This window comes from Adiantum capillus-veneris, chromosome 22 (genome assembly GCF_014529385.1).
Source record: "Adiantum capillus-veneris isolate H3 chromosome 22, ASM1452938v2, whole genome shotgun sequence".
Lineage (NCBI taxonomy): Eukaryota > Viridiplantae > Streptophyta > Polypodiopsida > Polypodiales > Pteridaceae > Adiantum > Adiantum capillus-veneris.
This window is the reverse complement of record NC_140952.1, coordinates 128,231,459-128,256,217: the sequence shown is the minus strand read 5'-3', so window position 1 is coordinate 128,256,217 and position 24,759 is coordinate 128,231,459. Positions and strand designations below refer to the sequence as shown.

Genomic DNA, 24,759 nt, shown 5'->3' with positions numbered 1-24,759 from the left:
AAACAACTTACCTAGAAACAAACAACTCTTATCCAAGCCATTTACCGATGACTCCCTATTGTTCTTAAAAGCGAGCCCCAAAATCTAAGAAAGGCTTTGGAGATAGATCAAACATTTGCAACCGCCTCAAGGTCTAAGTGCAATATTGAGAAATCTAGACTGATCTCACTATCAGAGAATGACTCATTCAACCCTTCTGAATGGTCAGGTGACGTTGTCTCTAAAAGAGAGGTATTTTGCCACCTAGGGTCTCCACTTGGCATTGACATTACTAGCAAGCAAAGGTTTCAGTGGGCATTGGAAAAAGTACATAACAAGATGTGCTGACAACTTAGTGCACCATTTCTTTTAAAAAAAACATGACAAACATGTGTGGGTACATATTAGGCAAAATTTGAGTCACTCAACTGGTTCAAACAAATGTTTAGAAAAGGGTTCAAGTACGTATTCGACATCATTTACCTCTCGGTTTAATATGCAATCTTCTCTTCGTAAACTACCAGACTCAAAGCACCACACATACAAAATAGAGTGTCTTTATATATCCATGACAATAGTTTAGTTTCAGCTAAGGTTTTCAAATATAACTCTTCGATTGGTGTCCTCAAAACATCCTTGTGAGAATGATCTTTCAAATTTACCGGAGTAATTGATCCGACTTGTTTTAGGTAAAGATAAGTGTTTCCCGAATCCTGGATCATTGTATTTGTCTCATGAAAGGTCTTCCCAGGATGATTTCATAATTAATTTTTTTCCCAAATTCTACGATGAAAAAAGTGTGATGGTAGTCAATTCCATAGGAGCTGACTATCACCCTTTCTAGTAGACTCATTGGTTTCTCAATATGCACATTTGTCAGTTGCAATTTCACGTGTGTTTGTCTTATTGTTGGTTTTCCCCATGCCTCCTGGATAGATTTTGTTGCTATGGAAATACCCGCCCTACTGTCCAAAACAGCCATGGTTGTTACATCATTGTACTGTACTGGAAGGTATCTTATGCATTCTTACAAACCCAATCCTTATTTTACAACCTTGAAGAAAATGTGTGCTATTACCTGGATAATCCGTTATGTGCTTTTACTCTTTTAATTTAAATGGCCACTTCTCAAATCATGATGAAATTGTATTAATGACCTATTATGCCAACATAGATCGAGTGATTCCAATGCAAATTACCCAACATAGATCGAGTGATTCCAATGCAAATTACCCATTTTCTTTTGTGCATTGATTAGTCTCAATCCATAGGAATTACTGGCATAAAACTAGTTGAATCAAGCGCACCATTGCCAAAGCTATTGCTACTAAATTCAAAGCATGTATAATGGTATCCTTGATTAACTTTAAATTAGCCACTATCCAAACAAAGGCATGCAAGCAATTTCAGATTATGGCTTACTACATTTAGAGGATCTGCGACAAAAAAATAATAATTTAAAGATGAGACCAAACTATGTGGCTCCTGCAACGAGCGAGTTTTTTAAGAGGTGAGCAATGATTCACTAGAAGATTTATTTGTACCCAATGAATCACAAAAAGTTATTGGTTTTACTAGTCTTGAAACCACTTGAGCTATAGAAGATTGTTTTTTGATGGGATTTAGCAATCTATACTCCATATAACTTAAGAGACACACACACACACATACATTTTTGTGAGCGATGTTGATATATCCTAAAAGCTCATCTCACCAAGGCTAATGGGGTTTGTAGTGCAAGGATTGACACTAGGTCACACAACTAGGAGGTACATGGTCAAGACTTCAAAATAGAAAGAAAAATTTGAGTGTCCGCTCTTTTATTGGCCAACACTCTTTTTTTCTTCATATTCAAAATTGTGAGTGGAGATGTTCATTAGATCATCAAAGTATGTACAATGAACCTCAAGCACTAGCTATGCCTTAGGTTGTTTCCAAAAGGGGGATGTACAATTCCTAAGTAAGTGACTCTATTCTTCCCTAATCTAGTAGATCCAATTGTAGATCAATAGTTGTTTTCCCCTATAGGCATCACTCAAACAACCGATGCAACTAAGGACATGTTTCCATTCTTCAACTTGCATAGTTGACCGTAATCTTGACCCCATCAATTAAATAAGTTCAATGCTTTCATGCATGATAACATTGAATTGGCTACTACAAGGCTTCTATCAAAGACCCAAAGATTTTGAGCTTTCCATATCTATCTCAGACAGCAGTATCTAATAATTTGAGTGAACACAAGGATTGCTTGGTTTTTAAATCTTCTTTCTCCCAAAACTAAATCATTCTTAAGGGAGAGAATCTCCAGGTCCTCTACATTCACTTGCATATTTGGTGCAAGACCTTACAAGGAAGGGCAATCTTTAAACTTATGTAAGGGATCCTTTGAAGCTGCTTCACACATGGAGCAAGTGTTTGTACCAATCGCTCTCGTAGGTATCTTGTTCCTAGTTTGAATAGCCCCCCAAAACAATTTCTAGGTGAATATCTTTATCAAGCTTGGCCATTTGACCTCCCAAGTGTTGCTTAAACTCTTTAGCCACTTCTCTTGAGACCGAATCAACCTCCACAACTTATTGAGAGGACTGAACCAATCAACTTTATAGCTAAGTTTTTGATAAGTTTTAAGGTTTTTGGAAGTGCAAAAATTCATTCCTTGGGCCATCCTAGAAACAGGCATTGGCCAATTGAATAGAAACTTTGAGACTCTACTGATCAATAATCGTTCATAAACATTCAACATATGCTGCACCACTAATGGTCCACACCATTCCAATATAATTTTTTGTCATCCCAAAAGTGTGTGCTTGGAATCCCTTTGTTATTTACCTTTTGGGAAACTTCAATCCAAGATCCTCCTCCAAGCTTCGGGTGCCAAGGGACCTGCATAGGATGGAGCACCTAAAGTATCTAAAGGACCCCCTCCATTCTAGTGTCCACTTTGCAACACTTTTGTGGTATCTCCTCATGCAACCCCCAACCTTCCAAAAATTCCAGCTTGGACCTCAAATTTTTTCATGGACTCTAGCCTCCTTTGATGGGCCTCCTTGCCAACAAAGCTCTACTTTGTCAATCATATTCCATACCACGTCTACCCAATCTTGTCCTAAATTTGTTAGAGAGACTACGACCTTTTCACACATGGCTTCTGCTTGCATTGTTGGGTCATCTCAGATTTCAATGTCACTTGGTCCTTGGGTCTTATAACCCATTCCCACTTCACCCATTTCCATGGAGTTGTCTTTGGTGTTATTTTTCCATAAGAATACTTTGCTGGGTTTTAGAAATTATTTGGCAATTTCACTTGCCCATTTTTAACGTAGATGAGACTCATGATATATATGGAATCATCAAGGAAATAATCAGAGTCACTATGCTCGTTATTGGCCAACACTTCCCCATAAACATACAAAAAAGGAGAGGAAGTGTTCACCAAAGTATCAACTTAAGCTTTACTTTATTCAAAGCTCAAGTAGGCATAGCATTGTAAATAGATTTTGCATAAGTTTTACAAACTTGGGGGCTTCATTATTCAGTACCCCCCTATATAACAGGCGTTCGTGGAGTATTAAGAAAACCCCTCTTTTAACATGTCTAAATGAATAAAATGACCTCTTATTTTAGATTTTTTTTTCAAAATTGAATATAAAACCCCCTTCTTTTAATGTATCTCTGATAATGCCTAAATTTTTTGCATGTTAAAACTCTCCTATTGAACTTACACTATACATTAACATAATTACATAGTACATCCCCGAGTTTGTAAATTAGTTTATTAATAAAACAAATTCCCTTATTTAAATAGTGTGATTGTGGAGACTCTCCTTAACTTTTCAACTTTTTATGTTTTATAACCTCTTGTAGATTTTTGTTATAGTTAGGATTTTTACACATCTAATTTGTTATTTGATTATTTGTTGTTGCTCAATTTATTTTGGTTTAGTATATAGCTTTGTAACTAAGTTTTATCGATTTGTTTTGTTAAGTAAAACTTAGGACATAGTTTAAGGTTTGAAATTTGTTTTGAGTTGAAGGTTAAGTTTAGGTCTTGGGTTTAGGATGAAGTATAATCTAATTACCCAATTTAGTATTTTTAATTTTTTTTAAAAAAAAGATAAAAGTTTGTGCTAGTTTAGGTTTAGAGTTTAGTGTTTTAGGTTTAGTGTATTTTAGTTTACATATAGTTTAGGGCTTTTAGAATTTAGGTGGTAGATTAATGTTCATCATTAGTTTTGGGGTTTAGTGTTTTATGGTTTTAGAATTTAGGTTTAGTTTAGGATTTAGTGTTTAGAGTTTCATGTAATCGAGTTTGGAGAGAGTTCAGGGTTTTTAAGGACTAGGTGTTTAATTAATGTTTAAGATTAGTTTTCGATTTATCTTTAGTTTAGGTTTGTGTTTAGTGTTTAAGGTTTTAAGATTTATGGTTAATTTAGGTACTCTTTTCAGGAATGACTTGGTTTTGGAAGGGAGAAGCTTAAGAACAATGCAATGGTGGTGTGCACATAGCTACTAGATACTACTATCTCAAGAAAATTTGGAAAGCCCAAAACCTTTTGGGTCTTTTTTTTTTCACCATCAACGCGGGGAAGGTAGTAGGGGGAAACTATACTTGGGTCGTTGAGAGAAACTTTGTGGTAGCTCCATTCAATGATATCGTGTGTGACAGCATTGAACTTATAGATGTAATAGGTACAAGAGTAGTAACTAATGTGCAAACTGAAGAATGGAAACATGCACTAAGATGCATCCGCAACTCGGGTGGTGTCCTCTAGGGGAATAGCAGACCGTTTGAGCTTCAGTTAAGGGTTTTACTACTATCTCAAGAAAATTTGGAAAGCCCAAAACCTTTTGGGTCTTTTTTTTTTCACCATCAACGCGGGGAAGGTAGTAGGGGGAAACTATACTTGGGTCGTTGAGAGAAACTTTGTGGTAGCTCCATTCAATGATATCGTGTGTGAAAGCATTGAACTTATAGATGTAATAGGTACAAGAGTAGTAACTAATGTGAAAACTGAAGAATGGAAACATGCACTAAGTTGCATCTGCAACTCGGGTGGTGTCCTCTAGGGGAATAGCATACCGTTTGAGCTTCAGTTAAGGGTTTTAAGACTTTTGGTTAATTTCGGTTGTAGAGAGTTTTTGTTGCAATCCCTTGGATAGGCATTATATGTGTAGATTCTTGAAATATAAAAAGTAGCATGAGATATTGACAATTTCTTGGATAATGAGAGCTCATGAGGTATATCACGTGTGGTGAGAGGTTAATTAAAAAAACCCTTTGCACATTTTGTGGATTGAAATAAAACTACCCCTCTTTCTTCATAAACTTGTATTTTTTTTATAAATTGAACGAAAATACCCCTTTTATAAGTGTAAATCTAGAACTAATATGAACTATAACATACCCTCTTGTCAAACACATGGAATATACACATATACCTACAAAGTTCCCCCCCCCCCCCCCCCCCCCAAAATGAGAGTCTTGATTAAAAAAGTCTCTTTATTTCTACATATTTAATAAAAAATGGTATATAATGTTACAAATAAATTATGATGTGAAGATTAACATGTGGTAGCCTTCTTAAGCATGTGGCAACCAAGTATCCCCATCAATGAAGCTTGTGGTCAAAAAGGGTAAAGCCTCTTCATCAGTTAGCTCAGGAGACCACATCACCCGTTGAGATTCATTTGCTCCCGGTCCATCGCACTTGTATTGTCCATAATAAACAGTTCTGCCAAAAACAAAAAAGATTGTGTAACCGAAATTAAACCTCAAAACAATTTACTTGAAAATTGATCAAGTGATTTGGCCCATTAAATGAGTCATTTTCTAGTCAAATGAGGTAAATTCTCTCCACATGTTTCTTAATGTTTGCATGGTCTTCCTAGGTCACAAATATCTACAATCTGAATGATATGTTTTTGTCAAAAGAGACTATTGCAAGCTTTCAAGCTTGTGCTATACAAATGTTGAATAGCCTGCAATTTAATCACTTGTCCTAATGCTTGTTCCAAAATTTTGGTGATATGAAACTCATTAAGCTAGCTTTTAGAGGTCCGCCCCCCCCCCCCCCCCCCAACCCACCTCTATATATACACACACACACACACACACGTGCACAGACACACACACACACACACACACACACACACACACACACACACACACACACACACACACACACACGAATCTTCTAGGTTCAAAAGAATATATATTTTCAATAAAATAAATTTATGGAGATCTTGATACCTATGTTCTTTTTAACAAGGAAAATCATAGAAATTTCAAAGTTCTCCTAGTTATGGGCCAATGGAAGTCAAGGATTGGAATATACAAAGTTCTTGGTACTAGTGCTCACATATCCTAGTTTGTAGTGCAAATTTCCTAGGGCTGAAAATGAAAAATCCTTGTTATAATTCTCTTTAACCTTGATTTTCAAGGTTAAACATTCAGCATCTCAGTTATAAATCCCAACGAATACCCTAGATTTTGGAATAAAACCAAGTTGTCTAGCTAGTTTTCCCTTCAAAAACAAGGCCAAGAAAATGGCTTTTTCCAAAGAATCCTTGATAACATTAATTAACCTTACCCGTCTTTGCTTGTGTCATGATCCCAATCGTCCCAGCCACGTGGATCAATGATGTCATCAAATTGAGAATATGCAAAGATGATGCGTGAGAAAGGGCCCATTGCTCTTCCAAGGTAGATTGGCCCATTGTCTGTTATGTTGCAATTTACAAAAGCAAAGCCAGTGTTGTCATCCAAGCTTTGCCTATCTTGAGCTACCACCCACTGATCCATAGCTTTGTGCAATAGAGTTCAATTCACATCTCTGTTGAGAAAGAGACAACCACTTTTGAATGTTAGAACACACATGTGCAAGCACTGGAAAAAAACCGTAACCAAGGTCATTCAAATGGTTAGTGAGACTGGTCTCTTTGAACTAATGGTAAGTGAGACTAATCTCTTTGGACTACTTATAGCATGTCTTTAACACAAACAAATGAATTCTTGCACTTGTAAGGACTTTGGACTAAACTTCTCAAAAGAACATTACCTCATCTTTAATTTATTTGTTGAATGGATAGAAATCCAATTTTGTCACACAACAAGGTGTTTATCAGTTGTGATGACTGCAATAACCAATTCTATGGTTGTATATATATGGTATTACAAATGAACACATACCTATTTCTTACACATAGGAAGAAGATGGATCCAAACGTTTGTGTGACCATCAGCCTTCTTTAAGTCACATATTTACATAAGACTGCATCTTATTTCAATCTCTAGAACATTTTAAGTGCCATTGGGAATCACAAGCATGGGTCATTATTAAGCCATCAAAAAATTTATTAATTAGTTACAACCCTAATTTTATTTGGACCAAAATAATTATATGCAAGATTGGTACATGTTGGACTAGATGGTTTAGCAACTTTGAAAAAGTCACTCTTGTAGAGATTACTTGTCTAAACATTAAGAAGTTACTAGTACAAGTGTCACATACTAATATCAGAAAGGGGACTTTTGGGAACTCATTAATCAAGAAAATTTCAGATGTCAAAGGTCTCCTATGATTTGGACTTTAAGGTCCAATGAAAAACTTCTGTACTAATCTTTTTTATACAAAACCTAAACCTAACATCGACTCATAGGTTTGCTACATAGTACAGTATATTACTTGCTACAATGTTTTCTACATAGTAATATTACTTGATGCGATGAAAAAAAAACCCCATGCATAATCATTGAAAATCGCATGCCTAGCAAATTGAGCTTCTTGCTATCTAAGTGAGCCATGTCTACCAAAATCGATTCTTAGATTACATTGCCTTGACCAAAGAATGCATCAATATTATATACCATGAAAGATGTATATGCAATTGTGTATACATACATAGGATAAAGGAGCCAATTGTAGACATGCCCCAATAAGGAAACACATGCATCCCCAATTTAGAGACAAAATTTGGAATGTTCTTTCTTGTGTGTCCTCCTATGATTTTCGAAAAAGTGTACTATTGCTAGAGTTTGAGCATCTCTTATCTCTCAAAAAGCCTCAAAACTGGATTTTGTCAACTAGAGCATCGAGATAACATCTATAAAATCAATCATGCTATTATCTAACCTATCTTTTTAGGAAGAATCTGTTGCAATCGCTCTCTCTCTCTCTCTCTTTCAAGAAGAAACCATGCATTGTGTATAATCAAGAGCCACATGAAGTGGTAGAGAGTTTCAAGTACCATGGCATTGAGATTCCAACCAACTAATAATGGTTGGATGTGATATGTGTCATACTGAAGCTAACGAAATAAGGTAATATGCATTTGAAAACACGTGTCGATGAGGAGATATGAAATGGTACTCTGAGACCCTGATGATGCCTTCAATTCTTTATGGGGTCAAAGAATGGAGTGGTAGCATTAATGTCACCACTTGGAATGAGTTTGAAAATGTTCAAAAGTGTATTCTTTTTAAAAAAATTATGACTGAAGGTACGAATAGCTTACATGCTCCTTCTCCTTCAGAAGGATTAAGGTTATGAGTACTATGGAGAGAGTTTTGAGCACCATAGCAACACTCTAGCTTAGCTCCCATTCCCTTCAATGTAAGCCAAGGTGTTGAGGTAGTAGGAAAAAGTTCCTTCGTGTATGCATCCTATGCCCCTTGAAAGTTCAAGAGAGTGAGCGTCACACCCTACTTGAGTGCTCATTTTTTTAATTACATTTGAGCTCGTTTCCTTCGCATATTTAGGTCGGACCACTCCCTATATACCTTTATGTCCCACTCTCAATTTTCTCCCTCACATCTATTATCCTTTAGCATCGAGGGTCATTGATTACATCAATACAAATCATGTGATATATTCATTTGGTCCCTAGTTCACATTTGACCTTCAAAAATGGTGAGACAATCTCTCTCTCTCTCTCTCTCTCTCTCTCTCCACACACCATTTTATGAGTGACTTGTTAGAACAATTTGGTCTAAATTTGACACATTCAGAAAAGCAAAGCTGACAAATTATACTTACATTATAAAGAGAACGAGCATTTCCAAAAACAAAATCAATGGATCCTTGAATGAAGCAATCTTCAAAGTAGTGTCGACCTTGGTCATCGCAAAGAGTGTCTTGACCACCCACAAAACCACACCTGTAAAATGTAGCCATGTCTCCAGAAATTCGAAATGCTGCAGCTTGACGTCCTTCAATTCCAGGTGGGGGTGGTGGTAATGTATTCTAGAATTTAAACAAAACAACTACCACACTCTTAGTGCACAAGAAGGTTTGGGTAAATCCTCACAATAATTCCCACATTGTGACTTACCTCAACATCATGAGCTTCTGCGAGGGAGGCACAGTATACCTAGCTAGGTACGATTGGGGGCAAGGGACCGTCGGCCCGGTGGGGGGGTCGGTGGCCCCCTGCCCCCAATCGTACATAGCTAGGTATGCGGTGCCTCTCGAGAAGAAGCTCATGATGTTATGCATTGTATGAAAAGTACTGAAAAAGACTCTGTTTTCATTCCCAGATGGCACCCCGACCGAGCGGACCGGACTGGCACGGAACCGGCCCCTTACGAATCTTTAACGGCTAATATCTTGGCAACCGAGACTCCAATCGCTGATCTGAAAAGACTGACGCGCTCCACAAAGTGAGCACTTCAGGCCCGTGCATTCATTTCATTTCTGTCACCTCAGCTGCAGTTGCCCAATCCGGTGCGGATCTGCAATCGACTCAAACTTCAAATTGCCATAACTTCCTCACCGTAGCTCCAATCGACGAGCCGTAAAGACAGGCCGGTAGAGTACTTCAAGCACTGCAGTTCTAGATCATAATCTCCCACTTATGCTCACTTCAAGAATACTCATTTTTGGCATCATTAAGGCATGTTTTGGCTCTTTCAGTCGCATTTGACATACAGTCAGTATTGAACTTGGCCTGTTTTACCAGGCCCTAATCACTGTTCATTAATCCTGTAAGCTTCAAACAAACTTGATGTGCATTTTTATGGCATCTTTCTTAGCATGAGAGCGGAGTTGCACGACATCCACCCCCTCTGAACCTGCACAGCCTCCGGTCTGTGCCAACTACACTTCAATCTACATTTGCTTTAGGTACCTTAAGCTCTTTGCCATCATCAGACTCACTTAACTGGTAAACATATGAAAAATGAAATAAGGCTTATACCCTATCATCAATGTTCTAGCTTAATCATTAGGTAGCTGTTCATCAAAATTCTCTGAACTGTATCTGTCGTATCTTCAAAGCATTCAATCATGGATAACTTGTTTAGTGAACCCCGCTAGTCTCAAGTGCTCCAGTTAATGATGCACACGGATTGACCAGTAATCTCTCTTAAGGGAACCCTGTCAAGCTCAAGTATGCCCTACTCTGTCTGCACACGGAATGGCCGTCAAGTCCTTTACCTCAAGTTCTGTTAGCAGAACCAACTCAATAGATGTGAAGATACTTCATCAATTATCCAAAGAAGTCAACTGGAAGCTAGCCATGTAATCTTATTGATTGCATAACCGAAAACTCTTATGACTTAGCGTAATCTAAGAAACAAAACCTTGTACCATGCAACTTACAGATAGCTGGTACTCTTCAAATCTGGAACTTTGCACTTTATTATCCCCCGGGATCAAACGGAAAACCAATGATTTGCCCTATTGTGAGCATTCCTTTAAAAATTTTGTACCATCCTCCAGGATCATAGGGAAAATACAAGAATTTCCAATCAATAAAGCATAAACATACATTAATCCACAAATCTTCATACAAACCGCCTGGATCATATGGCATATAAAGTAACTGACAGCAATCATAGCTGGCATGATAACCTCCTGGGTCATAAGGTAGTGGAAGATCATATTTCAAGTATATTGCATCTCCACAAACTTTCTCATAGCATAGGAACAAAAAGTCCCAAATTCCCATCGTAGCAGAACCCAGAGGCAAAATGAATTCAGTCACTATGGTTTCCAAAATATCAGTGTGCATTTGTGAGTCATTGAATGCCATCACTTCATTCGATACCACAAATGCTGCATGGCTTCCTTCTCTAGTAGGACTCCTCTAGAGCCTTATCCAAAAGAAACATAAGCTCTTCATCATATGTTGCAGGATGTTCTTCACTACTCTTGTCACAAGGAACTCGAAATTCCTCTTAACGCATCATCAAGCATATCCATAAGCTCCATATCTTCCTACTTGGAGGAACCACCTAGTTTGTGAGTATTATCACAGGAAACCTCGTCGCTTGTTTCATACATAGGCACAAATTGTTCTGGCAGCTTCACACTCCCATTCAAATATCTTTCCACTTCAATAGCACAAGTCTCAGCATGCATTACAAAGATAGCATCAATTTCTTTTTCCATAGCATCATCATAGCAAACCCTGTAACTTGTAGCAGTCACAGACTGATCATCATCCATCACCCCCTCTGAATATGCATCTCCATAATCATAATCTTTGTCTTGGTTCACATCAAATACATATGGTTGAGCATCAAATACATCTACATCATCACCAGTGTCCTGAAATGCAGCCATAGACATGAAACCCTCTTGTATAGCATCATCCAAAATAATTGCTTTTGCATGTAATGCTGCATAAGCATTCTCTTCATGTTCTACACCCAAAGAGCACTCCAAATGGGCATCCACATCACATATTGACTCTGACAAACATGTTTCTTGATCACTGCTAGCAACTATGCTTGTATGCAAACCATGAACTGGCTCTGAGAAACCTGCTTCCTCATTTATGTCACTTTGAGAGGATATGACTGCATGCTTAGCATCCATAGAGTCATATCTGCTTTGGAATAAAGAAGACAATCCCAATCGAGCATAAACAATATCTACTATGAAAACATCATCTGCATGCAATAATGTCTCGTCTTCCAGAAGACATGCATCAATAACAGATTCTACCTTAGCATTTTCTTTGGATTTACTTCTTGCAGAAATATGCTCCCAGAATTCATCATAGTTGAGGATCTGCATTTGATCCCCTTCACCTTTACTGAAGACAACCTTACTTTGTTCAATAATCTCTTTTATTTCCCGATCTAGAATCCTTGAGCTTTCGTAAATAAATTCCTCTGCAAAATACTCCCACCGTGTGGGATATTCTTCTGCCAATTCTTGAACCTGCTTTTTAAAATCCGAGTTTACAGCCTCTTCAAAAGCTACAATCATCCGATCTTCTGGAACATTTCGGCTCTTCATCTCAGCTTCATAACATGCAATAAAACCTTCTGGATCATATACATGAAAAATATAATACTGCTCCCGAACAGCATCAAGTGCTAGCTCTACAGCATCATCAATCTGCTTCTTTATCTGCATGGCTTTTGCTTCCTGCAGACATCCCTGAACTAATTCCATCATTTTTGGCAAATCTGCAAACAACTGGTAGATTTTTATCAAATTCGTTGGCATTGAAATCTTCAATAAACTGCTTTAACTATTGTGGCATCTCCATCTTTACCTCCCACCCCGACTTGTTTCGCGTCGGGTTCACCAAAGATGTCGGGGGATATGTGTTCGCTACGTGAGCTGGGCAGGCGCCGGGCCTCTGGCTGTGGGAGGTGTGAAAGAGAGAGAACAAGAACAACAGATGTAATTGAATCTGAAAATCACTGTAATCATCAATTAATTGATTAACGCTTGAGTACAACTTAATCCTTAGCCAAGGCGGGCTGTTAACAGCACCGTCACTTGGATCATCTGCTAACTAGGAGCTTAAGCTCCCACTTTACACGATTAACCGGGCCATTAACGACACCGGGGCTTCATAAGCTATTGAATCAATCTTCGGAATGATGACGATGATGGAAATTTTTCTCTGCCGCTTTAACTGCTTCAAATACCTCATGGATTCTGCAAGCTTCGATTCTGCTCACTGCTTCAATTATCAAGCTTCAATTACTACCAATTATCCTGTAACTTCTTGCTTTGTGTTTTTTTTGCATTGCCTTATCCGCCTTTGCCAAGCCACGCTCCAACTCTTGCCGAGCTCTGACTCTGTTTTTCTTGAGTACCTTATCTTGCCGGGCTTCGTTACCTTCTTCTCCTCCTTCCTCGCTTCACCTCATGCGCCGACAACGAGAGAGGAAGAGAATTCTTCTTTGCTTGTCCAACACGAGAGGGACAGTCGAGCCTTTGCTAGCTAAGAACAAGAGCAAGAAAGAGAGAGAGATTTGTCTTTGTTTCCCTTGCTTCATGACCTAGTTCTTCCTCCCCATTCCCTTTTGTTAGTCGCGCTTCCTTACCGTGGATGAGAGAGAGAAAGCGAGAGCCTCCGAGCTTCCCTCCTTCGAACCCTCCTTGCCTTTGCTCAGAGAGCGAGCACCTTCTCGAAGCTTGAAGCTCCTGTCTTCTCACGTTCTTCTCCAAAATCCCCTTTGCTTCATCTCCCTCAAGTATCTCAAGGGCCGAGAGAGATATGAGAGAGAGCGAGAGAGAGCCTTGCTTTGTATCACCAATACGAGAACGAGAGAGAGCGGGAGAGAGAAGCTTTGCCTCCTCGCTTCCCTTTGCTTCGCTCGGAATTCCCCTCGTTTGCCTCGCTTGTAAAATCCCCTTCGTTTGCCTCGCTTGTGAATTCCCTATTTCCCCGTCTTCAACTCGTTTCTTATGCGCCCTCTTTAAATTTATGCAATGACCACGCCGTCGTTGTGGGAACAGCGCCGATGATGTGGCAGCACGGACTCTTCAGTAGCGTCAAATTTCACGGAACTGGTACCGAAGAGGAGCGCTATGGCGAGGGCTGTAACTTTGTCTTCATGCTCGCTGCTGACCGCGCTCTCCACTAGCTAGCGCGAGCTAATCACTCCTCCTCTGCGCCCTCTGCCCGCCTGCTCACGCCATCCCTTCTTTTCTTTTCTTGCCTTTACACTAAAAACCCTTTCAGTTTCAAAGTGGGCGGCCAATACTATTTGGCCTTTGGGCGGCCCTTTTGTTCCATAGATTGGGTGGCCATTTGAGTTACCCCCTTTGGCTCACACTTGGGCATTATTTAACACAATGGGCGGCCTTAATGCTCCATTAAGCGGCACGGTTACTTGTAAGGGCACCACATTTGGCATACATATTGACTGGGCGACCATTGATCACGACTTCGGGCGGCCCTTAAAGGGCATTCCATTAAACATACATGCCGACCAAGCAATGCCAAGCAATACAACTTTCTTCAACAGTCCTTGACTAACAATATCATCGTGAATTTTTATTGTCCATTTCGACATCTCGAATAATGCCAAAATAAGCCAGCTCAGCATTGCCGATAAAACTGACACCGGACTCTGCCTGCCAAGCCGTAGACTTCTCAAACTGCATAGAATGCATACAAACCCTGATGAGGAGGCCAAAATTCCCAAATGGCACCCCGACCGAGCGGACCGGACTGGCACGGAACCGGTCCCTGACGAATCTTTAACGGCTAATATCTTCGCAACCGAGACTCCGATCGCTGATCTGAAAAGACTGACGCGCTCCACAAAGTGAGCACTTCAGGCCGTGCATTCATTTCATTTCTGTCACCTCAGCTGCAATTGCCCAATCCGGTGTGGATCTGCAATCGACTCAAACTTCAAACTACCATAACTTCCTCACCGTAGCTCCAATCAACGAGCCGTAAAGACAGGCGGGTAGAGCACTTCAAGCACTGCAGTTCTAGATCATAATCTCCCACTTATGCTCACTTTAAGAATACTCATTTTTGGCATCATTAAGGCATGTTTTGGCTCTTTCAGCCGCATTTGACATACATTCAGCATTGAACTTGGCCTGTTACCAGGCCCTAATCACTGTTCATTAATCCTGTAAGCTTCAAACAAACTTGATGTGCATTTTTCTAGCATCTTTCTTAGCCTTAGAGCGGAGCTGCACGACATTGCGTATAGCGCTGGGAATAACCTTTTTCTAATGCTCTTTCAAAAAGTGTTTCATGGTTAAATACTTCAAGTGAATTAAAGATTTAGAGTAAAACTTTGACCAGGCATATATTTTCTTATTTTAGAATAAATTTATATCTTTCTTTTAATTCAAAACATACAGATCAAGGTCAAAATGTAGAGGTGAGATTACAAGCATCAGTAGGGTAATAGATGTGTGTGTGTGTGGTCTTCTGAGGGATTCAAACTCGTGACCTTGCAGTTCCATGATGCTTTGGCGGAGTTTGGTCATGAAAAGAAAAAGGTTAAAGTCCACCTTCAAACAAAATGGAAAGGGAAAGGTCCCTATTTTGACAAAAAGAAAAAGAAAAAGGCAAGTGTCACCTGCAGAAAGAAAAAAGAAAAAGGGCAAAAGGTGCCAAAATGGAGACATATGGAAGTCAGCTGCCAGTAGCTCGGTAAAAATCTGTTGCTTTTACAAACGCTAGCTTGGGATTGGGGAGCGTGGACTAAGCTTGTACTATCTGTATGCAGCCTATCTTATAGCCATGACCCAGGTCCTTGTGTTGTCGTTGGGCTCAAGCCTCATCCACAATAAGTACCTATTATTAAGAAGCTGTCCTTGACATTGCCAGCTTTGGCTCATCCTCTCAAATAATGTGGGTCATAGAGTCATAGTCCAAAAGAATTTTATTCCTTCTTATTCTTCTTCTTAGGTCAAAGTTCCAACCGAGCTTAAAAGTCTAAGAGTACTTTTTTCATATGTTTCTGTGCAAGTTAATTAGATCAAATTGGAACAATGCAGAATATATCAAGAAAATTACAAAATGCTAATGGATTGCATGAGCTACTACAATAGCACCAATATAAACAAACAATAGGAGATTCTATTGGATGGCTCTTATTCTCATATGTTGAGAATGATTGATGGATGCAAATCGGATGGAGAGAAGCTTGGGGGGTAGTCCTTGAAGCTTTAAAAGAACCGTGTGGTCCTCATTTCGACAATATTCTATGTAATGTCTTGTATGCATCCACTTTTTGTAAAGAGTCACTGGTAGCTCGAAGATGCTATCAGTGTTAGGTGCAACGGAATGAATGTTTGCACTTTGCTCAAGATGAGTGCTCCGAACTGTGCTCGAAGTTCCTTTTGTTCTTATGGAAGGTAGAGCCTTCCGTTCTTAATGAGAGAATGCTATGATCACAAACAAAGTGAATGGACACTGTGTGTGCAAGTGTATGAGACTGAGAGATAGAGAGAGAAGAGAGATACGGCACCAGAGACGTTGTAAAACCCTCCTCCGAAGGCCCCACTTGTCGGCGAGAGTGGTCTACTTATGATTGCACAACTTGGTACAAACTGAATGCATGTGACTGATGCAAGTCTAGGCTATGTCGGCAACGACGACGGGGATGACAACACCGACATAAGGGCTGAAATCTGCAATCTTTTATCTGCTGTGCAAAAACTCTATGGGCTGAAATCTGCGGCTAGTCCAAAAACACTGATTTTGGGGCTGCTTCTGTAGGTCTTTGCCGCTGAAAATCTGCAGGTTTTAGGGATGAAAATTGAGGTTCTTAAAGGCTGAATTTGGGACTCTTTTAGGGGCTGAATCTAATGGTCTATTTACTGCTGAAAATGGCGAAGGCTGAAACCGCTAGAATCTTCAAAAACGCTAGACTGATGTATCTCTGCAAAAACGCTAGCTGTGTCTGAGCTTCTTCTGGCGATGGATGCTGATGCAAAACGCTAGGCAAGGGGGTACTGTGGCGATGATGCTGATGCAAAAACGCTAGCTTGCTGAGTTCTGCTGGATGAAGAAAACGCTAGGGGAAAGGTTCTTCTTGCTTGGAGGAAATCCACCAAGGGGTCTTGTTGGAGAAGTTGCCTGCTGAGCTTGGCTCCTGTTGCCTGCCATTTAGTGCTAGTCTAGGTTTGCTTATATACAAACTTACTCAATTTGCCCTACCTACTTTCCAACAAAAGTCACTTAGAATAATAAGTGAAAAATGTCAAAAATAGGTAAACTAGGCTAAATGCATTGGAAAATCCCCTAAAGGATTCTGATGGAAATGCTTATGATCATGTTGTGTGCAACCAGAGGATATGCATCTACACTAAGTGGCTGCACGGTCTACGAATAGACTCACAAAAGTGCCAGATCACTTCTAAATCTAGACTGACTGGACTGACTGAACCTTGATCATGCTGTAGCTTATCCACGGACACATAGGGTTGGATGTGTCACGTGACAATCAGAGTATACAACAAATAAATGTAATTTTTTCCTCTTTCTAATACAAAATGTATCACGCCCTTTATGGCAAAAAAAAAGTTCCAACCCACTCTTTAGCTTCCTATAATTATTTTATGAGAGAGAGAGAGAGAGAGAGAGAGAGAGAGAGAGAGAGAGAGAGAGAGAGAGAGAGCGAGAGATAGATAGATAGATAGATAGAGAGAGAGAGAGAGAGAGAGAGAGAGAGAGAGAGAGAGAGAGAGAATCCCGGATCCAAGAAGGTCATTATTATCTTCAAAGGCTTCAAAGTTCAAGCCGAATTAAATGATATGTAACCTGGTTAAGATGTTGTGCTATGTCAATAGGATCGCCATGCCATGTGTATCTACTCTAAGGGTTTCCCTCTTGTCAGCAGCGAAGGTCGCTGCCCTTTTGTAGATTTTTGCTCTTCTAATACAATTCTCCTACACATATGATAAAAAGAGAGAGAGAGAGAGAGAGAGAGAGAGAGAGAGAGAGAGTTCAAAAAAAAAAAATCCCCAAAAACTTGAAAAACCTACATATCAAAAATATTAGAGGTAATTGACTATATTTAAAGTTTTTTACACTAAGTTTCTCTTTTTTCTCACCTTCAAATTTAAAATTCAGAGGTTAGTAGCAGGAATACACTAAAACTATGTGTTTTTTTTAGCACTAGAGTGAGAGAGGAAGGAGGAGGAGGAAAAGAAGAAAAACAAGAAGAAGAGCCAAGACAGCTCGATAAACATCCTCCAATCACCAGAGTTAAACTCAAGACCTATTGGTGGGGAGAGAGAGAGAGAGAGAGAGAGAGAGAGAGAGAGAGAGAGAGAGAGAGAGAGAGAGAGAGAGAGTTGTCTAGATTGGTTATCCCATTTCCCTCTTTGAGAACCAACTCTTGAGTCTCGTCGATCTCTTGCCAAGATTGTTCATACTCAGACCTGTGCATAGCGATAGCTCATGGCTGACAATGTGGTGAAGCAAGCTTTAATGTAATCAAAATTTTAGCACTCAAGTAGGGTGTCGATAACAATATCATGCTAAACAAATTAATAATTTCAAGGATCCCAAACTCGCTAACTTTATGGGGGCATAAACTACTTAGTCGATGAGACTCCTTGCTCGTGCATGCTAGGCATTGGACTCCTCCATCCAGCACCACCCCACCTTCATTTTATGTGTTTAGTGTAGGCTAAGGTGTGCTTCAGAATCGTCCACAGTCTTGGGCACTTGAAAAAGGGCGGTCAATATATATGAGTGCTCTCTGGCATGGCATTCAAAGGCTAACTTTGTGTCACGTTGTCAGGAGTTTTTTGGAACAAGGGATTGCGCATATGTACATACAGATCCATGGTGCATCGAATAAAGGATTGCCCATTTTCCAGAGCCAGGTGGTTGCGTGGGGCCCACATGTGTACAACTAGGATAGCATGTACATAGTGCATCGATTTTCATCGTTACCAGTACCAATGTGTTTTTTCTATAATAATGAGGAGTTGGTAGCGCGTAAAACTTCTCGAGGAAGCTATCCGCGGGCCGACGACATGAGGTAAGCAGGTGCGCCAGATGGCATCTAGTGGCGTCAGGACGTCGAATGGGGTCAATTCTTGCACGTGGAGAAGTACGGACACGACGTGGGTGTTTTCTTGTGATACTTATGCAGAAAGGTTATCATGAGGACCACTTTTTGGGGCCACTTCACGTGGTTGCGAGATGCATTATTAGGAAAAACTGAGTGCCAGGTGTGCGGATGATGCAAAAAAGGTGACAACTATGCACTGCGAGGTCAGTTTTTGGCTTGTTCAGGGTCTGTTTGAGGTCATCTAAAAGTCCAAGGGTGCCCAACTAAAAAAGCTAAGTGTGGAAACTGAAAAAACTGAGAGAAGACCAGAAAAAACGTGGAGAAGAGAAGAGGAACAGCCGCAGGTGTGTTTTTGGAGCCTGTTTTGGCCGTAAACTGCTCATCCGAGGTAGGATTTGAGCACTTTGACATTGTAGACTGGGGTTTTGGGCCGTTCCGGACGCGATGGCGCTGTCCATTTTGCCAAATTCCTCATGGTTTTTTTGCTGTTTTGGCTGTGTAGGTTTCTCTTATGAGCGAAGCTTCTTCTCCAATTTGTGAGTGTATCTGGTAAGTTTTACCTATATTGTGTGAGCTATTTGCCCCATTGGTGTTGGCCCAAGCTCATTTGTATCTAAATATCAGAATTTCTCCTCTTTTGCGCTGAATTTTTTGGGTGTGTGTGTGTGTGTCTCTCTCTCTGTGTGGAGTGGGCAAACGGATAGTCTCTCTCCTCTCACTCCATAGGTGTGTTCCCTGTTTCGGCCAGGTGTGTTGTGTAAGCCGAGTGGTGCCCCATAGTGTGTGTGTGTGTGTGTGTGTGTATCTTCCCAAGAGTGTGTGTCGGGTCGTTATAGAGGCGTTTTGTGTGTTTCCATCCCGCCCACATTCTTTCGGTGCCCCTACTGAGGATCTTCTTCGAGTACCTTCTGCTTCGAGCTTCAAGCTTCGAGATTCGAGGCTACAGGTTACAGGTTATAGGTTACAGGGGCAGGTATAGGTACAGGTGATTCACACAGGTACACGTAGCTGGAGTACAGTGATATACTAGCAGTGATGTCACTTGCAGTATTTGTGGGTATGCATCATTTGGCGCCTATTTGAGCGCATTGTCTGCTGGATTGTACGTTACTTGTGGAAACTGCCATTGTATGCATTTGTGGAGCCATACTTGGTTGTATTTAGCAGTCCCAACCATTTCTGAGACTTGGTCTAGAAGATAGTCATTTCTGAGACTTGACTATACGCGATTTGCATTAGCCTTCGTGTGAGGGTCGATAGCGTGAGGTTTTTATTGAGTTGGGGGATTCTCAAATGTGGAGATCCTTTCGGTGATACAGGTAGCTGAAGAACCCTTTTCATGACCTCGCCATAGGCTATGTACTAGTGAGTCCTATTTGATGCTCGGGTTCTATTGTTGACAATTTATGCATACATATACAGTTTTTTGGGTTCCTACTGCTCTACTTCTAGGGAAACTCTGTCAAAATTTTTCCAAGTTATGATGGCTGGTTTCTTGGTCTTTTGAGCCATTTATGCTGTTATGCTGCTGAAATTTTGGCAAAATCTGAGGATAAGACAGGTGTGCTTTCTTGGGAGCTGCATGGTTGACTTTAATGGATGATCAAAATGGACCTCAATTCACTCCTTTTTATTTAACTCAGAGAATCCAGATAAATGTTCATGTGTCTAGGAAGATCTTTTTCCAGCAGCGCATAGTCTTTATGTTCGGGCCAAGAAGATTACGAGAGATCTTTGAATGTCCTTTGCCTGTTGTAATTCCGATGATCAACTATGAAAACTCATTTGATGTGCATGTGTTTGTCCTTATCTAAAGTTGAGCTCCATTGAAGTTTCTGGGGATTGGGTAGTCAAAAGTTTTGGGTTCTTGTACGTGTGTTCAAAGGGGTTCTCAAAGCATTGTAACTTAGGTAGCCATGGCTTTCTCTTATCCGGAGTTTCATGGAAGAAGTGGTGAAGATGCGGAAGACTTTCTGGAGCAAGTCGAGGTGGCATGCATAAGCAACAATATGTGTGATGAGGAGAAGATTTTGAGGCTGTTTGGATTGCTTTTGAAAGATGAGGCCCGTGTTTGGTTCATGGATTTGGAAGCTAAAGAAACAGTGGCTTCTTCTTATGGTTTGAGTCTTGACAAGTTTATAGAAGCTTTTTTAGAGCGTTTCCAGGTTTTTGAAGATGCAACTGTAGTATGGAATGAGCTCAATGCTCTTAAGCAAGGTTCTTGTCAAGGTGTTGATGCCTATGTACAAGGTTTTACAGATCTATGGACTCGTTGGTGTGTTGCTCTTAAGGATGAGACCCCCCCTTGTTCATTGAAGAAAAGTTCTTTTGTTGATGGTTTGTCACCTTGGTTGCGGTTCGAGGTTGAGTTGAAGACGCCCGAGTCTTTTGAAGATGTGGTATGCATTGCAAAACACAAGGAATGGAAGTTTAAGCGTCTTGAGGAACATGGTATTAGTACAGGTATGCATGTGCAAGATGGATTTGACATGGAAGATGAAGTTAAGCCTAAGCAGGTGAAAAGTAGCCTATCCTATGATGTTTCTCGTTTCTTCCCAAGGTCTATTGTGAAGCGTAAAGATGATTTGCAGGTTGACAGGTTTATGGAAGAGCCTAAAGAGGTGAGTAATGCTTTGGATACAGGATTGAAAAGTCTTGAAGAGGATGCATTGGCTACTTGTGTACCTTGTGATTCTGTGTGTGAGTGTGAGGTTGAGGTTATTGATGATGAGCACATATCTTTGGGGACTAGTTCCTTGGAAATTAGGGAAGAGGGCAAGGTTGAGAGACATTTTGTGGATTTGTTGGATGTGGAGCCTGTTTTGAAGCCATATTTTGATGTATGTGCAGTGATTGAACCGATTTGTGAGCATGATTGTGGTTTAGAGCAGGGATCTGTATTCTTGGAGATTGATGAACCCATGCTAGAAGCTATGGATAGTGGTGCTAGCCATGATTATGATGTGGATAAAGTTATGTGTGATGATGAGTATGCTTATGATGATGAGAAGGGGTTTGGCATATATGAGTCCAATCTCAGCTATGTGGATGCCTATGTTAGGGATATGTGTGCTGCGGGGATACTTTTGTGCTTTGGATATCAACAACTTTACCTTCACACAATGCTTTTAGCTACTTGGGTGCATGATTTGCACGTTGTTGCTATGGCTGGTGAAGCCAAGATGCCAGGTGATGAGTCACTTGAGTTGTCTCTATCGGTTGGGTTGAATGTGGCATACAATATTTATGCTTTTGGAACTCCAGAAACGGTGGATGTGTTAGTTGGATATGCCTATGGTGCATTTTGGTTGATTTTTGACAAATGTAGGTGTGCTGTTATGATGCTTCTTGTGAATCAGGCGATATGCCTTTGGCCTTTTGATCTAGGTGGAATGAGCATCTACTAGTGCTGCTGCTGAGCATGAATGCTCTAGCAGGCTAAGGGGTGGGCAAATTATGTCAGGAGTTTTTGGAGCAAGGGATTGCGCATATGTACATACACATGCATGGTGCATCGAATAAAGGATTGCCCATTTTCCAGAGCCAGGTGGTTGCGTGGGGCCCACATGTGTACAGCTAGGATAGCATGTACATAGTGCATCGATTTTCATCGTTACCAGTACTAATGTGTTTTTTCTATAATAATGAGGATTTGGTAGCGCGTAAAACTTCTCGAGGAAGCTATCCGCGGGCCGACGACATGAGGTAAGCAGGTGTGTCAGATGGCATCTAGTGGCGTCAGGACGTCGAATGGGGTCAATTCTTGCACGTGGAGAAGTACGGACACGACGTGGGTGTTTTCTTGTGATACTTATGCAGAAAGGTTATTATGAGGACCACTTTTTGGGGCCACTTCACGTGGTTGTGAGATGCATTATTAGGAAAAACCGAGTGCCAGGTGTGCGGATGATGCAAAAAAAGGTGACAACTATGCACTGCGAGGTCAGTTTTTGGCCTGTTCGAGGTCTGTTTGAGGTCATCTAAAAGTCCAAGGGTGCCCAACTAAAAAAGCTAAGTGTGGGAACTGAAAAAACTGAGAGAAGACCAGAAAAAACGTGGAGAAGAGAAGAGGAACAGTTGCAGGTGTGTTTTTGGGGTTTTTGGAGCCTGTTTTGGCCGTAAACTGCTGTAAACTGCTCATCCGAGGTCGGATTTGAGCACTTTGACATTGTAGACTGGGGTTTTAAGCCGTTCCGGACGCGATGGCGCTGTCCATTTTGCCAAATTCCTCATGGTTTTTTTGCTGTTTTTGGCTATGTAAGTTTCTCTTATGAGCGAAGCTTCTTCTCCAATTTGTGAGTGTATCTGGCAAGTTTTACCTATATTGTGTGAGCTATTTGCCCCATTGGTGTTGGCCCAAGCTCATTTGTATCTAAATATCAGAAGTTCTCCTCTTTTGAGCTGAATTATTTGGGTGTGTGTGTGTGTGTCTCTCTCTTTGTGTGGAGTGGGCAAACGGATAGTCTCTCTCCTCTCACTCCATAGGTGTGTTCCCTGTCTCGGCCAGGTGTGTTGTGTAAGCCGAGTGGTGCCCCATAGTGTGTGTGTGTATCTTCCCAAGAGTGTGTGTCGGGTCGTTATAGAGGCGTTCTGTGTGTTTCCATCCCTCCCACAACGTAAACAACAACATTGTTAAGTCGTTGTATTGGAAAAGTGGTCATGATGCGAGATCTTTTGGAGGCACATGGATAGTTTGACGTAATGGCGTTTTGCATCTATATGTATTCTATAACAGCAGAGTGAGTGCCCTTTACACGTATTGAAAACTACGAGATGAAGGCTAAAGTCCAAAACGAGAGAAGCTCCTATGCGCACGATAAAGATGGAGAGAGAAAGAGAGAGAGGGTGGCCAGCCGTACTAGTGATATACTAAAAACACAAGACTTGGGCAAGTAGGATGGCCGTGATGGGTGTGACTATGCTGCCACCTCATGCCCATCTTTTACATACCTAAAATAGAAAATGGAATCCTTTTATGTAGCCTCTTTAAATCGGCAAAATGAATGTCCGCAACTTTGGCTATTAAGCCTTTAAAGGCCCCTGTCACACACGTCCGCTCGGATGTGTATACAAATGAGTTGGCAAAAGAAGATTGGTGGGTTGCGGTGTCCATCATAGTGCGAAGGCAGCCGGGATGAACCCCTCGCCAATCATGAAAAAGTAGGGGACATGCACAAAAAATGCGCGCGAAAGGATTTGAGTTGCGCGCATGATCGTTATCTGCGTTTAACTTCCACTAGTACAGTACATCTAATTGGAGATTGTGATAAAGTGGAAATTTCATATAAAAGTAGACGTCCACCTGTGTGTGACACTGTAGGCGCTCACACATGCTCTTTTTGAGCTCGTCCGGTGCCAGTGTGTGACACGGGCCTAAGTTTGACAAAGGTGTCGAGCGAGAGCTCCTCCTTGCGTGTGAAACACATTACGAAGTAGGGTAAATGCCCCAACTTAAGGACAACTAGATTGTGCACAGTCGCATGAGAGCTACAGAGAGAGATTTCAGGTTGGGGTGGTGTAGAAGGTGCACACATGAGTCCTCTGTTTTTTCAATTCCAATGCAACACGCGAGTTTTTTGCTTCATTCACACAGACTTTGAGGCAAAAAGCATTCTTAAAACATTAAGGTCACACAGGCGCGCAAAACGGGATAGTAGACAATGGGGGTTCAACTTGAAATTCCTCCAATGGGATTGCTGCACGACAGATGATGTATACCATCTACCCAAAGTCAACTTATAGATCTTCTAAGGGAGATTCATTAGGAGATTTCGGAGGTCCTTTGGAGGGCATTCTAAGAATATCTATTTCTCTCTCCAGATAATGTTCCTAAAATATACTTGGACTTGTTGCATACGTCCAAAAGGACAACTGAACACTCTGAAAAGTGAACCTAACTTTTCAAAAATCTTTGAAAACGGTCACTTCTTCATTTAATGCGTGTGTCGTTTTCATGAAGTACACGATGTTCATTAATATAGCTTTCGTCATCATTGAAATTTAAAAAATCACAAGATTATTAGTTG

General features: G+C 40.7%; 1 protein-coding gene across 1 annotated transcript; it reads right to left on the bottom strand.

Moving 5' to 3' along the window:
* Positions 1 to 5,514: 5,514 nt before the first annotated feature.
* On the bottom strand, positions 5,515 to 11,801 carry LOC147430199 (putative pectinesterase 68). The gene is made up of 5 exons (XM_086495536.1): positions 11,391 to 11,801; positions 9,018 to 9,224; positions 6,770 to 6,815; positions 6,573 to 6,702; positions 5,515 to 5,714 (listed from the first exon to the last, which is right to left on the bottom strand). Exons 1-5 carry the CDS (start codon positions 11,799 to 11,801, stop codon positions 5,564 to 5,566), a joined length of 945 nt encoding a protein of 314 aa, XP_086351662.1. The 3' UTR covers positions 5,515 to 5,563.
* Positions 11,802 to 24,759: the final 12,958 nt, after the last annotated feature.

Excerpts from the sequence above, each read along its gene's own strand:
- LOC147430199 (XM_086495536.1), bottom strand. The coding sequence starts at position 11,801 with ATGGATGCTAAGCATGCAGTCATATCCTCTCAAAGTGACATAAATGAG. Across the intron at positions 9,225-11,390 it reads TGACTGCTACAAGTTACAGG|AATACATTACCACCACCCCC; the intron begins GTTTGCTATGAT and ends TTTAAATTCTAG. Across the intron at positions 5,715-6,572 it reads CATGACACAAGCAAAGACGG|AACTGTTTATTATGGACAAT; the intron begins GTAAGGTTAATT and ends TGTTTTTGGCAG.